The sequence below is a fragment of the Scomber scombrus genome, chromosome 9 (assembly GCF_963691925.1).
Source record: "Scomber scombrus chromosome 9, fScoSco1.1, whole genome shotgun sequence".
NCBI lineage: Eukaryota > Metazoa > Chordata > Actinopteri > Scombriformes > Scombridae > Scomber > Scomber scombrus.
The window spans coordinates 3,620,424-3,637,898 of NC_084978.1; the positions used below are offsets into that span (position 1 = coordinate 3,620,424).

General features: G+C 39.3%; 1 protein-coding gene across 2 annotated transcripts in view; it reads left to right on the forward strand.

Annotated features, from left to right (window-relative positions):
• The window catches only part of glra1 (glycine receptor, alpha 1), a 144,027-nt gene that overhangs the window by 55,554 nt on the left and 70,998 nt on the right, over positions 1-17,475 (forward strand). For both annotated transcript variants that reach the window (XM_062425738.1, XM_062425737.1), the window contains one exon: positions 12,260-12,327. In XM_062425738.1, coding sequence (XP_062281722.1) covers positions 12,260-12,327 — 68 coding nt within the window. The remainder of the gene's footprint in view (positions 1-12,259; positions 12,328-17,475) is intronic.

The window sequence follows — 17,475 nt, forward strand, 5'->3', positions numbered from 1 at the left end:
TATTGTCAAATTGAGATGCCGTCTTTAAAGTGCAGAAACAAAAATAAATAAATAATTACCATTATTTAATGCAGTTTAATGCATTTATGGCTTTAGCGTAAAAGCTGTTGTGTAATCTATTTGTGCGTACTCTCAATGTCCTGTAGCATTTGCCTATTGAGTGTTCATGAGGGGGATTTTAAGCTGTGTCTTAAATTGTATTTTATCATTTCGACATGGCTCTGTATATAACAGTTTGTTTCATTGCATTAGATTTGGGTATCGGCATTGTAAATCTTCCTTTTACCACCTGACTGGTAAAAGATGGGACACTAAACTATCCACCCAAACTTTTGTAAAGCACAATAAGAACATCACAGAGCGTTTATTCCTGAATCAAGAAAAAAAAAATGGAGAAAAAAAGAGGAAATTTACTGCAGGGATGCTTCATTTACTTTTTTTCATATTTCTCTTTCAGCTATGACAGCATCACTCTGTTAGTTGGAAAGCTGAGTCCTGCTGTATTTGTGGTGTCGTGTGATCAGCCTGTAGCTTTCTCATCAGTCCCAGTTAATGATAAAACAATCTATGTTGTTTAGCCAGTTGGAAAAGATTGAAAAAAATGAGCAGATGTTGAATAATTTTATGATTTCAGACCCGTAAAGATGTTTCTCTTTATTTATTTATTTTGCTTAATGAGAAAGCAACACTGTGCCATTTTTACTGGCATTGTCTCAACAGTAGAATATTTTTTTAAAGATGATAATCATACAAGAAAATTACAAATCTATACATACTGTAGTTTAAGTATCAGCTTGGCATTATTGGATTGGAGATTTTCCACTACATTGGCAACAGTAATGCTCCCTGCAGTCTTTATGCACCTGGTATATCATCCTAACATATGGCATTTGGTGGATGTGGCATAACGTGCTGTTTACTGGATGCTTCAGTCCAAAAACTCTCTTCCAATATCACGAGTGCAAACATTTGTAAATTGAGAGGCTCCAGTTGGAACGTGAAGCTTTATCTTGGGGGCAGAGATGAAAAAAAAAAAAAGCCCAAAATGAAACAGAAACATCCCACAGGCCCGACGTCTTGAATTCACAGCTCGACATTTGTACCAGTGTCAGTTTAAAAAATCACAACGAGGACGAGATGTTAAGTTGACGTTGGAAAAACGCTCCAAATCTGCTCAGGGAAGGGAGGGGGTAGTGGAAGAGGGGCAGAAAACCCGTCGACCTATTAATCATTAAAAAAGCAATTACAGGCACTTCCCTGGCAGGTTTATCAGGCTGTCATCTTCATACCATCTCTATTTAGACCTATCTACTTCCTGGATAACCACCAAACACTCTTTTCTCTATGTCAGCTCTGCATCACGGTGAAAAATGACTAGATGATGATGACCACAGAACACAACGCTATAAAATATAGAAGATCTCGTAACCACTGCCAGTGAGTAAAGTGGAGTCGGTTTGTGTTCTAATTGACTTTCTGGAGCCTCTTTAGTTCAATATTTAACAATATTCCACTAAAAACCTATACATGCAATATATAGACAGATTAAAGCTGGTGATGTTGCAAGTAGGCGGCATGCATCTTATGAACTTCACTATAAAACTCACCTAAAAAGAAAAACATGTTGCCAACAATGTTATAAGATAAAGTTTGGATGTAATTCAATCAGCTAGTTTTTTTATGTTTCCTCAAAACTTCCGGATTAGAGAAGAAATTCAAGTTTGGAGACATCAGCTTGCAAAAAAAAAAGTATTATAATGCTACAGAACTGTATAAATAGTTTCTAAAGGTGTTTGTGGCATTCAGAGAAATTTAACACGTAGAGTCACTTAACTCACCTAAAAACAACAGGATAAAGCAGAATATCTATCATATTATATAGCAGAATATATATCTTCAATATGACATAATACATAATACATGATAGACACCAAATAAGTTTCATTAACAGTTTAGTGTAAATAAAACTTCTGCTTCAGACTTTTAATTTACGAGTTAGACCGAGCTGTTACCAGGCCTCTATGTTTATGATCAAACCACCTCCATATCAATAACTATCAGCAGCTGTAATTGAAAGACACTCATTACGATGAATCACGATATTGCATTTAACAGCAATATTGAACAAGAAAATGTGAGTAAATAGGCTTTAAATAGCATTAGCATTAGCTGGCCGGCTAACGGCACCATTGATTATTTAACGTTAAGTAAAGAAAGCTCACAAACACGTAGCTGCTGTTTTTACCGACTTTAAATATTCTCCTCACGTCCATCTCGTTTTTTAAGCTGAATCTCAGTGATTCTAATGAGTTTTGACGATGTTAAACACTAATGTTAATTACTTGTGGATTATAATTAAAACCACTGATGCTAAACTCAGTTAAAAGGGAAATTTCGAAGCTATAACTAATTTACAAATTCATTCAAGTCAAACAGTTTGATGTCATGAGCTAAGATTATTATTATATATATATATATATATATATATATTATACTGGAGATCAGCAGTTCAATCCTTCAGCATCCTTGAGATGTCCTTCAGCAAGATACTAAATTGCTCCCGATGCTGCACCAGCAGTGTGTGAGTGTGTGTGAGTGTGTGTGTGAATGTGCATCCGTGATGTGATGGCACTTTGCACAGCAGCTTCTGTCATCAGTGTATGAATGTGTGAATGCTGACATGTATTGTAAAGTGCTTTGAGTGGTCAGAAGACTAGAAAGGCACTACATGGATGCAGTCCATTAATATATACATATTCATACCGCAGTTAACAACAATTCTACACGACATCCGCAGACGCAGCTGAGCAGCTATACGAGCTCTGCTGATACTACTTAGAGCTTTCTAGTTGGAAGAAACCAAGTAGCCTAAACAGAGAGGGGTGTCTGTGTGTAGCAGTTAAGTATGAATAAAAACATGCAGCAACGTTGCCTATATACTATATAATCAGGGTAATTAAACTAAATGTGAGGGGGCTCAACGCCTCTGGTGCTGACTATGTTATAAGATAAAGTTTGGATGTATTTCAATCAGCTAGTTTCTTGATGTTTCCTCAAAAGTTCCAGATCAGAGAGGAAATCAAATGTATTTTTAAGCCGAATAACTGTACAAATAGTTTCTAAAGGATTTGTTTTGCATGTTACACACAGGGAAATCTAACTCGTACTTGAGTCTCGGGGAATGTTTAGAGCATTTCTACAGTAAGAGGCTGCAGTGGCTGCAGTTCCAGAAGTGCTGAGAGGCCGAGACGACTCGTTTGTTTCACCCTGCTTTATTGCTGTTGTCACTTGTTTTTAATGAAAGTGGAGTTCAGCTGAAGAAGGGGGGGGATTTATTCGTGCCGACGCACCTCAGCAGGACTTCAGCACAGTCGCTGCCCTTGATTAGCCTCCCCAGTGTGTGTGTGTGTGTGTGTGTGTGTGTGTGTGTGTGTGTGTGTGTCAGCTAGTGTTTGTGTGTCTTTGAGAGATGAACAGAACAGTCAGAATAACTTCATTTTCATAAGAATGTTTCATCTTCCCCATTTTCAGTGCAGTTTTATGACGGGTAGTGATGACGATTTAGTGATTTTAATGTTTGAAAGTAAATTGATGACCCAGTTTTCACATCTCGATATGTGTGACTATCCATGTTGTGTGTTTGCTTCGTGTTGATTTGACATACGACAGCCAGCAGGAACATACTTGGAGATCAGGCAGAGGCCAAGGACTGTGTGTAACACGGTTAAATGTTATCAGCTGCAAAAGGTCAAGAACCAATGAGGCGTGTAGACAGTACGTAACTGTGCAAAACTGTATGTTAATAAGTGTTAATGTGTTTTCTTTCTTTTCTCTGTGTGTGTGTGTGTGTGTGTGTGTGTGTGTGTGTGTGTGTGTGTGTGTGTGTGTGTGTGTGTGTGTGTGTGTGTGTGTGTGATTGCCACATTCGTACTGTATGTGTGCTGCAGTTTAACACATGTGTGCGTCTGTATGCCTGAGTGCACACCTGCATATTTATCTCCACAGTTTAGCATATATAGTGTGTGTGCATGGGTGTATTTCTATGTGTGTGTGTGTGTGTGTTTGGCTGTTAATTTTGTGCATGTATGATTTTTAATTTAGTGTGTGTCCTTGAAGATAATTATATATTTGCGTGTGTTTGCGTGTGTGTTTAACTATGTAACACACATTCCTTAATTTAGTGCCTTGATTCATTCAGCACATTTTCATATTCAAACATGTAACAGTATGTCATTTGTCATTGTGTGTGTGTTATAGGAGTTTGTGTGTTTGTCACTTAATCATCGTCTGTTTGTATATGCAGCGCTGCACATGCATGGTTGTGCATAAATAGTTAATCTGTGTGTATGTGTGTGTGTGTGTGTGTGTGAGTGTGTGTGAGAGGGGGGTTAAAATGCTTGTGTGCAAATAGCTTATCTGACACCGAATGCACACACACACAATAATTATGCATAGGTGCAAAAACCTGCAGCTCATGAGCCATGATATATAGTAGACCCTGAACATGTCCATCAATCATGTTATGCGTATTATTGACAGATGATAAAGTCGCACCACACACACACATATAGAATGACTGATGGCAGGATATTAGCTTTTACATAGATTTGATGTATTGTCTTATATTAGAAAGTTAATGCTAATGCTTATTTATGAATTTTTCAAGACCAAACCTTCCAAACTTGATTTTTTTTGTTGCCTCCAGGGGAGCTCAGGCCTCTATTGGCAGGAGTAACTAGTGACAGCAGGCATGTGAAGCTTTGCATTCCCGCTCATACACAATGCTGTCTTTCAAAAAACAAAAGTAACTGAGAAAAGCTCACATAAACATTAGTTGTCAGTTGACTGTAAACTGACTAAAAAAATGACAAGCTGTGTTTGTCTACTATGAAAAATGTAGAGAAGCAAATCCGCTGCCGTAACTGTAAACTGCCTACATGCAAAGCTAGATTGGAAAGCTTGACATGGCATGGCAACAGTAACTAAGGGGCGGAGCTTAGAGATGGGTCAGGAATTAGTCAAACATTGCAGTATGTAAGAAATCATCAAAAGCCATTGTAATAACAACACATACATAAATTATTTTTAAACATGATGTGAAAATAAATGCAGTATTCCTAAGTAAATATAAATAATGAATATTGAAAAAAAACTTAAATATAAATCTTTAATAGCAAAGAATACACATTTAAAAAAAACAACGCTGTAGTAATTGATTGGGAAACCTTCAATTAAGAGTCTAAGGAGTGCATTATGTCAACGAGGGTCCTTATAAGTATAGACACATGTCAGTAATGTGTGTGTGTGTGTGTGTGTACAGCTCAGACAATTTGACACACACACACACCGAGGCAAGTAAATGTGCAGCTACAGTAGCCTGTGACTCACACTGCCAGCCTGTCCTCCATGACAGTTAATGAGCTGTCGCTTCTTTTTCCTTTCTGTCTTTTTCTGCTGCGCCCCCGTCTTCTGTCTTTATTGGAAAGCTATAAAGCAAACTCAATCTCTCTCTCTCCTTCTCTCTCTCTCCTTCTCTCTCTCTCCTTCTCTCCTCCACTGGATGGTTATTAAATGAACTGCTGTGGTAGAAAAGAGGGAGAGTAGCAGAAGGCGGCGGTTTTCAGGGGCAGCGAGGGAGGATGGAGAGGAGGTATTAGCTTCTTCTCCTCCTCCTCTTCCTCCTCCTCCTCAGATTCTTTGCGTCACACGCTGCAAGGAAACGTCAGGAAAAGACAAATTATGATATCCCTCCTCTCGCATCCCTCCTGCCACGCAACGAGAGGACTTTGAAGGAGGGATTTTGAACAAAGCCAGGATGCAGAGGAAATGTGTCGGGGGACTTGAGTTAGGCCTGAAAAGCCATTCTGAGAAAAAACAGGGTGATAATGTAATACCAGCTGGTTTATGGATAAACACTCTGATGCACTCAGACATATCAGAGCATGTTCCCCACTGGGTTTGTAGAGCCTTTATACATCTGACAGCTACTGTCAAGAGGTCCGGCCGCAGTGATTATTACCAGGAAGGTTGTGGAGTTTATTTATCTTCAAATAAATTCACATCTATAGTGTTCAGATGGAAAAGTGCAGTTTCAAACTCAGCAGGGATGTATGTTTTGAACATTTAGGTTTGGATGCATAAAAATAGATTAAAAATGTATATAAAAAAAACTCAGTAATAGAAGAGTTTAACCATTTCTTTATTTGTAAATTTGAGGGACCTTAGCTAATTTCCCCCTCAGTTTATAAACCTGGTAAGTTTAAGATAATAGGCATCTTCCTGAAGCAGGATATGCAATATACAACAACTTTTGGATGCTTGGGGACATCCGATCTCGCTTCTCTGTGTTTTTTTATTTCAGTCAAACATTAAATTAAACATATCTTACAAACAGCTGCACAAAGACACCTACAAATGTGAGTCTTGAGGCGAGGGTTTGCTTGAAAGGAAATGTTTCTACAACACTTTATCTAAGGCAAAATCTGTTTGTTATAGAGAAGGGCAAAACATGATAACTATTTAAATATGGGGCACAATTTTAAACAGTCTTTCCTAGAGGACATTCATAGTGTTGACAGAAGTAGTTCTGTGAAGAATGAAAAAAAAGAAAACTTTAAAGGACCAGTGTGGAACATTTAGGAGGATCTATGTGTGTTTTAAATAGTTTATAATCACAAGAAAATAAGAGTCATTGTGTTTTTTTTACCTTACAATAAGCCCTTTATACCTTCTCAGGGAGCGGGTCCTCTTCCACAGAACTGACTATGTTTCTACTGTAGCCCAGAATGGACAAACATTGACTCTAGAGAGGGCCGTTCACATTTTTCATGAGTTTTGCAGCCACCTACATGCTTGAAAGGTTGAGTTATGAGGAGTTTTCTATTGTTTACAATGTGCAACTTCACAGCTAGAAGCCACATTAAAGCCTGCTTACTTTCACACCTCTGCATACCTGGCCAATTTCCGCCTGAAGTGGGTGTGAATATTAGATAGTCAGCTTCATTAAGTCACAACATTTGTCAGATGCAGCCCCACCCCCCAGAGGTTTCAGGGGGGGTGGGTTCAATACATTGTTAAAACATCTAACACATTAATTGTTTGGAGCATACTGACACCTTTAAAATCAAATGATACTTGCTGTTTCCTTATAAGTGGCAGCACAGACTGTCCATGTACAGCCCAAAATGTATAATCCTACATACTTCGACCTATACAGACACAAAACGCAGCAAAACAAATGTGTATGAGCCTGTTTATATACATATATACTGTATTTAACCCATTTAAGAGCAATAACAAACAGTATCTGAACAATGTGTCAGGATTCCTCACCTTCACTCCTCAGACTGGATACTGTACCTTAACTACTTGGCTATATTATTATCTGATGTGTACTGTGCTGTGTGTGAAATAGTGCACACAATAGTCCTGATAGTGGAGATCCTACCAAACAACAGGAAAATACTTTAAATGAGGTGATTGTAGGTAGAAGAGACGATGCTGGGCGGATTTTTAAAGCTTGGATTATGTAATTTATATGTATTTTACACATTATTATATTCATAACTGTGTGGATTTGAAAGTACTGTCTTTACATCAGTTGTCTCAACAAAACATTAGGTGTCCAAAACCTTATACCATCTGTCTATACACATCCTCTCAGTTATGCTATAATCCGTCACCGTTGAAGTAATTGAACCTCCTTCTCTGGCAGTTTTAGTGTCTTGCTCTCCTCATCCAGCTCCTCCAGCTCATACAGTATGCAGCTCTTTCTCTTTTTTACTACACTGGAACAAACTCATCTGCAGCCACTTTCATTTGCTGTGCTGGAAGCTGATTTAATATCAGAAAGTTGTTGTTGTTGTTGTTGTTGTTTTTTTCCTTCCGTCTTTATTACTTCATCCTCTGTTCCTCACGCAGTCCTGTGAGTAATCTATTGTTTGTTCTAATTAGATGCTGTACATGTAAGTCACGTAGGGAATGATTGCCTCCGGCTAGCTTTAATGATTTTTTCCCTCTTAACCGTGCATCTTCAACCCTATGATTTTACTCATAGCTTAACTACAGTGGCGTGCTTGTGTGTGAGTGTGTGTTTTGTGTGTGTGTGAATGACTCTCAGATGATATTCCTCCCCAGTGGCCTCCAGCAGTCCTCAGACTGTGACAGGGAGAGTAATTGGCCATCAAAATAATCCAGACCCCTTCCTTCATTCCCAGCTAGCCGCCGGCGAGTGGAATTAGACACCGAGTTTAGCCAGGGATATTAAACACAAACTCTCTGTGTGTGTGTGTGTGTGTGTGTGTGTGTGTGTGTGTGTGTGTGTGTGTGTGTGTGTGTGTGTGTGTGTGTGTGTGTGTGTGTGTGTGTTTTACTGAGGCATAGGTTGACCTTAAGTCACATCAGCATGTATCACAATATGACTGTGATGCAGCCTCATGACTTATTAAAAAATATTCCATTTGGTAATCCTGTATTATAATAAATACAGTATTATGATGAAACTGTGCTCAAACACAGTCCAATAAAAAATGTATTAAATGAAATTGGATCACAGTAGTCAAATTACAAAAAAACTGCACCAAAAAAAAAAAAAAGTGTCTCATCTAATTATTTTGCAGACAATGACGAAACAATCACACTTCTGTCTAATACGTTTCTATACATGAAAAGTGCAAGATTGCATTTTAAGACCAGCCTGTATGCGAAGGCTATTATGGTAAATAATTAGTTTATAACAGCTTAGAGTCTCTTGTGCGTTAATGGAAAAAAAGCACTGAATGTATGTATGATAATACTGTATGAATAATGACTTGAAATCTTACAGAGATGTAATGTATGCCTATTTTTAATCACAGATTTACTGAATCTTTGCTAACAGTGGATTAAGTGGACACTAGTTCACATAACACATGAGAAAAACCCCTTTTACTGATGCTGATTCCTCGTGCAATGTTTCCACTTTGGCATCTTTATAGTGTAAGGAAGTGCTGATAGGTGCCACCACCAGAGGAAAAAAACAACACACACACACTCAGACATACTGAGCTCTAAAACAGGTTATATATGTTTGGTTGGACGGGCCCTTTAACCCCCGAATGTCTGTCGGGGGTTAGTGTTGAAGTTACACCATTGGTCGGCCGTCCCAGTGTTGTAGTTTCCCCATTGATGCTGGATTCATATTGGGGACCTTGTGACTAGAAGGCATGAGCACTAACTACTCAACTCTGCATTGCAAATGTTTAACAGATAGCTAACCGAACAGTGAGGCTGCTGTCAGTCTGTGATATGGTGATGTTAACCTTTGTGTCGTCTGTTTTGACTGTTCCTTCTTTCCTCCCTTCCTTCCTTTCCTTCCGTCTGTCCTTCCTCCCTCCCTCCTTCTTTCTTTACTCTGTCCTCCTTTCCTTCCTTCTTCCTTCCTTCCTCCCTCCCTCCTTTCCTTCCTTCTTCCTCCCTTCCTTCCTTCTTTCCTCCCTCCCTCCTTTCCTTCCTTCTTCCTCCCTTCCTTCCTTCTTCCTCCCTCCCTCCTTTCCTTCCTTCTTCCTCCCTACCTTCCTCATTTCCTTCCTTCTTCCTCCCTTCCTTCCTCCCTCCTGTCCTTCCTGCTTCCTTCCTTCCTTCCTCCTGCCCTCCTTTCCTCCCTTCCATCCTTCCTTCCTTCCTTCCTCCCGCCCTCCTTTCCTTCCTTCTTCCTCCCTTCCATCTTTCCTCCCTTCCTTCCTTGACTCGAGGACAACACGAATGTTAAAGCCATTAAGCCGGAGATTCTTTGCAGAGAAGTACTGTGCGGCTGACTTCCAGTCTTTGTCTTAAGCTTAGCTAAACACCTCTTGACTCCAGCTTCATACTTTCTTAACTAACATTCAGACATGAGAGTAGTACCACTTAATCTCTTTCTTAACCTAACTTTAGTCCAGCTTTAATAAAACTTCATCTTTTATTTTACTTCTACCTTTTTGATTGATTTATACTGTAGTATCCATCTTCTGATATAACTCTCCGTAAGTCAACAAGCACATTTCCCAAAAAAATGTTGAGCTACTCCTGCTGCCTCCTGAGTCTCAATGTGCAGTTTACCGGCTAGATGGACTCTCTGTCATCATCAAACCGGTGACTAACCGACTAAAGGCAGAAGAAAAAGCCAAGGGGTTTATTCTCTGTGTGTGTGTGTGTGTGTGTGTGTGTCTGTGTGTGTGTGTGTGTGTTTATCTCTTAAAGCCAATATCATGTCCACTGCCCGTAAGAGATGAGAGCCCTGCTGTTTGTTTGGCCGTCCTCCACACTCCTCGCTTCGACTCCACTCCTGCCGCCACGTAATCGCATTTGTGTTTGTACAACCTGGTAATACAGTGAATCGATGAAGCGGCCGCTAAAGGCCCCAACGCTATTTACTTTCACCTTGACTCACTCATCTGAAAACAACCTTGAACGTAGCGAGTGAGAGTGAGAGAGAGAGAGAGAGAGAGAGAGGAGGGGAACTATTTTTTATCATTATGAATTCCTTTTGTAATGACACACTCGGTGTTGACTGATATTGAGTTTGACCGACAGGGATTTTTTTGAAGCCTCAAAGCGGTTGTGAAATTGATTTTGACGTTTTTCTAGTTTTTCTTAAGTCGTGATGAGATGTTAACACATTTCCTGTCTCAACAAACTTCCTGCTGTTGTCAAGCAGTCGGACGCCGTCGGAGTATTTAAGTCCAGAGCGGGGGGGCTGTAGAGCCAACATGCATTAACACCCACCTTTATATCAGAGACGTTCTTTCACTTTGTTTACTTCCTGCAGTCTGTTATGAACTCACTTCAGCTTATAGTCTCCTCTGCTGCTCTGATATGAGGTTTAACACAAAGCCTGCTGCACACCAACAACACAAACAACACAATCCAGCTCAGTCTTTCGATTTCTATTGTTTCTCAGGAGGGAAAAAAAAGAAAAAATCACAACCACACAACATAAAATACAATAAAAAGTCCACATGATTTAACAAAAGGGAACAATTAAGTATAGGGATGATATACAGTGCTATGCTGAAGAACTGACAGGAAGGTTATAGTATAGTATATTTAATTGTGTGTGAACAATATAAATGTTGTGCTAAGCATCACATTTTGGATACATCTTTGCAAAGAAGAACCTCTGAACTTTCCTGCATCTCTCATTTATTCAGTGGTTCAAATAGCTCTTGTGTCATTCTCATTAATGCTGTTGGAAATGATTTTAAAAAGCCAATCAGAGCTTTGTAAAGTCAAGTTAAGAGGGAGGATGATTTCTTGCTGTTTAGTCAAAACGGTCGAGATCAACCCAGCTGTGCACGTTGTCGTAAGTCAACGTATAGCAAATAATGTCAAAGCTGCGCCAATCAATATATTTTGTATAAACGTTTAATCAGATGGTGGTATGTGATGCTGCAAGAAGCCTTTTAGCATCTTTTAGCTCATTGTTTTGGTTTTACAACACCTGACTTTACTTCGTGGTTGACTCTCTCAGCTCTCATCAGCCTAATTTCCAGCAGGAACAAGGGTCTGATAAACTCCCTTAAATATAAAATTAGACGGACTAAACTGGTGAAGAAAGTGAAATGCTTTCCCTCAACAGTTGGCAGATATGAAACCAGAGCTAAGAGGAGAGTGAATACTGGTAATCTTCATCAGATGGACACAAACACAACCTCAAATGAGTGATAACGTTGCTCTTTGTCTCTTTGTGCTGAGCTAAAGGAAAATGTTTGCTCATCGTTCACCATAACAGTTTTATTTATTATTTATTATACTGTGTTTATGACGTGACAAAAGTGAAGTTACAGCTCCTAGCAATCACTTTTCGCTGTATAGCTAAAATAAACTCAATGTCAGACTGAATAATGGAGAAGATTTCAGTCTGATTATCACACTAGATGTCAAAATTCCTTAAACATACAATGGAAGTGTCTGACAAAGGAAGGCTGCTGCTCACCACTGATAATGCAGATACAGTGTTTCCTAGTCTGCTTTTCCTACTTACATTTACTGTATTTAACAAAGCATTACAGAGAAGTGTCTGCAAACATTATTATTATGTCAACTTCTGGTCAATATTAAACACATGAAATAAAAACGTTGTTGTCCTTTTTTCTTATTCCAGCCTTGTTTATTAATGTTGATGAATAATGAAATTGCTTTATCTCTATTATATGTATTTTTTCTTTCCTCTTGTTTAAAATCTCTTTGCTGAAATGTAACTTCTGTGCCTCTTTCCCTCCTTTCTTTCCCCTCTCTGCAGGCCCGCCTGTAAACGTAACCTGCAACATTTTTATCAACAGTTTTGGGTCCATCGCTGAAACAACAATGGTAAGCTCAATTATTCTTAATATCACTTTACGACACAGCTCGACATGCAGATTTTGATAGTATTTATTCTCCATGTGTGTGTGTGTGTGTGTGTGTGTGTGTGTGAGGACGTGGATGGTTGGGCGGTTAATGGAAAATGTCGTTGCTGCTCCATTTTCAGCTCGGAGTAATTCTGCTCTGAAAAATGCGATTAATTGAAATGACGGCGACGCTGATATTCAACGCATCCAAACTTTCATTTTTATTTCCTTTCAAAAATTAAAAGCCTTCTGCCCCCCCCCTCTCCCCCCCCCCCTCCTGAGTGTTTAGAAATATCTCCGCCTCATTGAACCTGTCTCCCATTTCGAACACTTCATTTGAAAGAGCGCATCACCGCTGCGGCCATTTGCATAACAACGCCATGGCGATGATGTCGTGCCTGTTTGCAAGCGATGGGATGGAAATTTACCCTCATTCATTACACAGAAAATCCATTAGCGTTAATATAACTGAACCATCAACCTTCACAGAGCAACCCCCCCCCCCCCCACCCCCCCTCCTCCCAAAAGCAGATATGTGTGTTTGCATGTGACAGCAGAGGTGATCACAGCACACACATCGTCTCTGCTAAAAACAGGCCACGCCAAACTGTAACCTCTATAAAACACATGCGTCATGTTTTCATCCACCAAATGCATCGAGCTTGTCGGCCGTGTTAAACCCTCTGCAGCCAGTGAGGACACCAAGGTCCCGTCCTTGGTTAATGTTTCTGGGAATGAGTCTGGTTTTAGCAATCTCATACACAGAAATTACACTTTTTTTAAAGGGTGAATGCAGATATTTGTCAGATTTATTATCTTTAAATTTGCCCTAAAATCATAATCATCATCATCGACCTTTTATTTATACTTTCTATTTGTACTATTTATACTCTCTTTAGGGGTGAAGCTCATTTTCAGTGGTGTCGAGATCACATAAAAACAAATCAAACGGCATAAATACACAAATCAATTCCTAATTAAAATAGTTACGTTAAAAAACATTAAGATTTAAAAATGTGTAAAAGCATAAAAACAAATCAAACGGCAGAAATACAAAAATCAATTCCTAATTATAACAGTTACATTAAAGATTTAAGAGTATATGTCTAAAAGTGGCCCCAATTTTAACAGGGAATCAGTATTTAAAGTGCATTAAAGGTTGTTCCATTAGTCTGCAGCACAAAATCGAACGTTGATGATGTTAATTAGTAACATGAGGTAATTTGGTACTTTATTTAAGAGTACTTTGTAAATGAATATGTACCCATCTCTTCTCAAAGAAAGAGGGGATCAGCTACCTTTTCATACAGAGAGCAATGATGGGTATTATAAGTATCTCCAGTAATAGTAGAGAGTAGTATTCACTGCATCTAAAGGCTTAATAGTCCATCACACAGCAACATACAACAGATATTAGTATTTCTCCAGAGTTAGCACATGTTCCTGGTTGAGAGGGCTTTTAAACACCATGTGAATGCATTTTTAAAACTGTTTTTTTTGGGTGGGGGGGCAACTTGGATTCAGCTTTTCTGCCATTCTAGCGACACACCCGACCATCAGAGCTTTAATGTTATTTTACCGGCTGAGTGTGAGTCTGTTTGTTTGTGTTGTGATCCGAAACCAAAAGTAAACCTCATCAAGTGTAAGTATGGTTTGATTAGATTTGATTGAGTGTGGCGTCTCCATGGCAACGCAAGCAAACAACCCCCCCCCTTCTCAAAAAAAAACCTTATCCGATTCAAGATTTTAAGATTAAATTTTGATTGGTGGATGGAAATAACCGACTTAACCTTCACCTCCGACTCCAGACGTCCACTTCAATCATGGAAAACAGACTAAAACAGAACTATAGAAAATCACTCAAATAAAATAAGTTCCATCCCTCTAAATTCTGCAAACTTATGGTCAAAGAAGCTGATGAAGAAAATTGGTTAAAGGTTATTTTCATCATAAACAATCTCATGAAAAAGGCAGAAGAGGAAAAACAAGTAAAAAGTACTGTGAGTGCATCCAAAGCTTGATTCTTTTTATTCCTCCTGCACCAAAAACTATTAAAAACACATCAGTGAGCCACACCGTTACACAGGATAGCGAGTTCCTTCATTCACATGAACACACACACACACACACACACTGTAATTTATTTTGACTTAATCCGACACACACCGTCCCGCTGCCTGGAATACTCACTAGGAAACCAAATGTGGATTAATCCCAGGATGATAATAGTCAAAAAATATGCACTATTTCATCCTGTTTGAGTAACATCAGGCTGAGCCATATTAGAAACATTTAAAAAAGGTAAAATACATATTTGTAATGTGCTTTTTAAAGATTTACATCCTCAGTGTGAAATATTGGGTGACAGGCAGAGAAGGTAAGTCAGAAAGTGCTCAGAGACAGACTATAATGTTGGTAGTTTGGGGGGTTTCATGAAAAAAGAGTATCATTAGCTTCATCTTTAGCAGAGCAAATAAGCCAATGGGAATATCTGCCACTTCTGAAAGCAAAAAAAAGGAATAAAGAGACAGAGAAAGAAGGGAAAGACAAAAGAAATAGGGAAAGAAAGTGTGAATATATGCAGGATAGTAAAGGGGGAAAGGTGGAAATAGTCCTCAAAAAATACACTATTTCATCCCGTTAAAAAAGAAGTAAATACATATTTGTGACGTGCTTTTTAAAGATTTCCATCCTTAGTGTGAAATATTGGGCCAAAGATAGTAGATTGAAGTCAGGGTAGGTAAGTCAGAAAGTGCAGAGAGACAGATTATAATGTAAATTTGGGGTGTTTCATGAAAAACAGAGTATCATTAGCTTCATCTTTAGCAGAGCAAATAAGCCAATGGGAATAACAGCCACTAATGAAACAAATTAAGGATAAAAGAGACAGAGGAAGGAGGGAAAGACAGAAGAAAAAAAAGGAAAGAAAGTGTGTAGTGTATGCAGGATTGAAAAGGGGAAAATGGATATAAAGGGGAGAGCAAGAAAGAGCACCTGCAGAGAGGAAGGGATGATGTCCCGACCTGAACCTGCACAGACACGGACACACATCACACATCGCTGCATTGAAACTGCCGGCTGCTGCAGATCCTCGTCACGCAGGACCAAATCCAGAATTTTCCCTCCTGCAGAAGCAGAATCGATCCTCGTCACAGCCGAGGAAGGAGGGAGGGAGGGAGAGAGAGAGAGAGATGGAGGGATGAAGGAAGGAAGGGAGTAGGAAGATGGACAGACAGAGAGGAGGATGACTGAGGGAAGAACAATAGGAGGAATAGAGGAAACCCTTGTGATGAAATCTGTAGATAGAAAGAGTCTCAGACACAAAGTCCTGCTCTATATCCTGGTTTACTTCAGTTCACATACTTCATTTTCAGGCGTTTCACATTATGTGATCATAATTTGTCTCTATAAGTAATTTCGGGACCACACATGATTCACGAATAACCTCATCAGTCATTAATAAACTGGTGATTAATCCTTAAATGAAGATTTCAGAGAGCAGAGAGAGTGTATTCTTAAGTTTTTACGCTTTTTGTTAATGGAGAAAAAATACTTAGAGTCACACTTTATAACAGTGGAGAACATAAAGCTTTCAATAAACAGTATTTTTGAGTCAAACACTCAATAAAAATGTGTATCGGCTGCACAAAATCATTTTTAGAAAGTTGAATTATGTCCATTTTGTATATATTCTGGGTCACATTCTGATAAATCATCACATTTTGGGCTAAAAGAAAAGTGTTTAAGGTTTTTTTAGACCCTGAACAGTATGTTAAGGGTTTACTCATGAAATTGAAGCACAATGTAAAGTCTATAGCTGCAGCTGTTACTCCCAGTTCCTTGTATTTCTTAGCATTGCTACTTTATATTATGATTCTATGACTGAATTACTGCTACTACTTTCTGTCTACTCCTACATGCTGCACTCGTATTGATTTCTGTCCCTAAAGAGAGATTCTCTGCAGATTTCTACCATTTTTTCCTCCTGATTTCCAAGTTTTTAGAGTTTCTTCATTATGCAAATGTTGTCATATGCTGTACTATAGTGTGTATAAGGGGAAAAAAGTGATTTTGGTCCGGATAAATAAAAGGTCAGAGTTCAGATGTCATAGTCGGAGCAACGCGTCAATCAAACAGTGAACTCTGGTTAACGTGTTGGAGCTGAGAGTTGTCCTGTTGACGACCACAGTCAGTGTTGTCTCTGTGATCTCTCGGGAGGTGGATTAGAAACACACACACACACACACAAAAAACAACAAAGTACTGAAATAATTGGATTTATCTGCTTTTATCAAAGCAGAAAATCCATTTAAAAGCTCAAGAGGCGAAACACAGAGCGAGCAGGAAGCCGAGGACGAGATCTCGATGCAGTGATGGTGCAGTGTGTGGCTCTGGACCCACAGTATCCCTTCATCCTCGTCACACACACACACACACACACACACACACACACACACACACACACACTCTCTGTGCTGCTGGGGCCGGAGCACAGTGATAGATGGAGTCGGTAGAATGGCGCAGTGCTTGTTGAAGTCCCGGCGGAACACGGCTTTATTCCTGTTTCAGCGCTCTCACCGCTCACTCTCTCTTTGTGCTTCTCACACACACACACACACACACTCACACACACACACACACACACACACACACACACACACACACACACACACACACACACACACACACTCTCTGACAGGCACGCAACCCCCTTCTTTCTCTCTCTCTCTCTCACTTCATCACTCCCTCTCATTCATTTTCTGCCTCTCTTACTTCCTCTTTAAAAAGCACACGTGCGCACATGCCAACCTCATTCACTCTTTATGTCTCTCTCTCTCTCTCTCTCTCTCTCTCTCTCTCTCTCTCTCTCTCTCTCTCTCTCTCTCTCTCTCTCTCTCAGTCAAACACACACATTTAAACCTCAAACACACTTGATCGCCCCTCGCTAATTCCCTCAAACACACACACACATCCAGAAGAATAGAGAAAGATATTTTGTTCTTTTTTACTCTTTATTGAAAATCGCATCACATATTGGAAAAAGGCATCTACATCCCATAACTCTAACATCATTTTCATGTCACACTTTATTCATTTTAACATTTGAGAACAGTAAATCATCATAAAT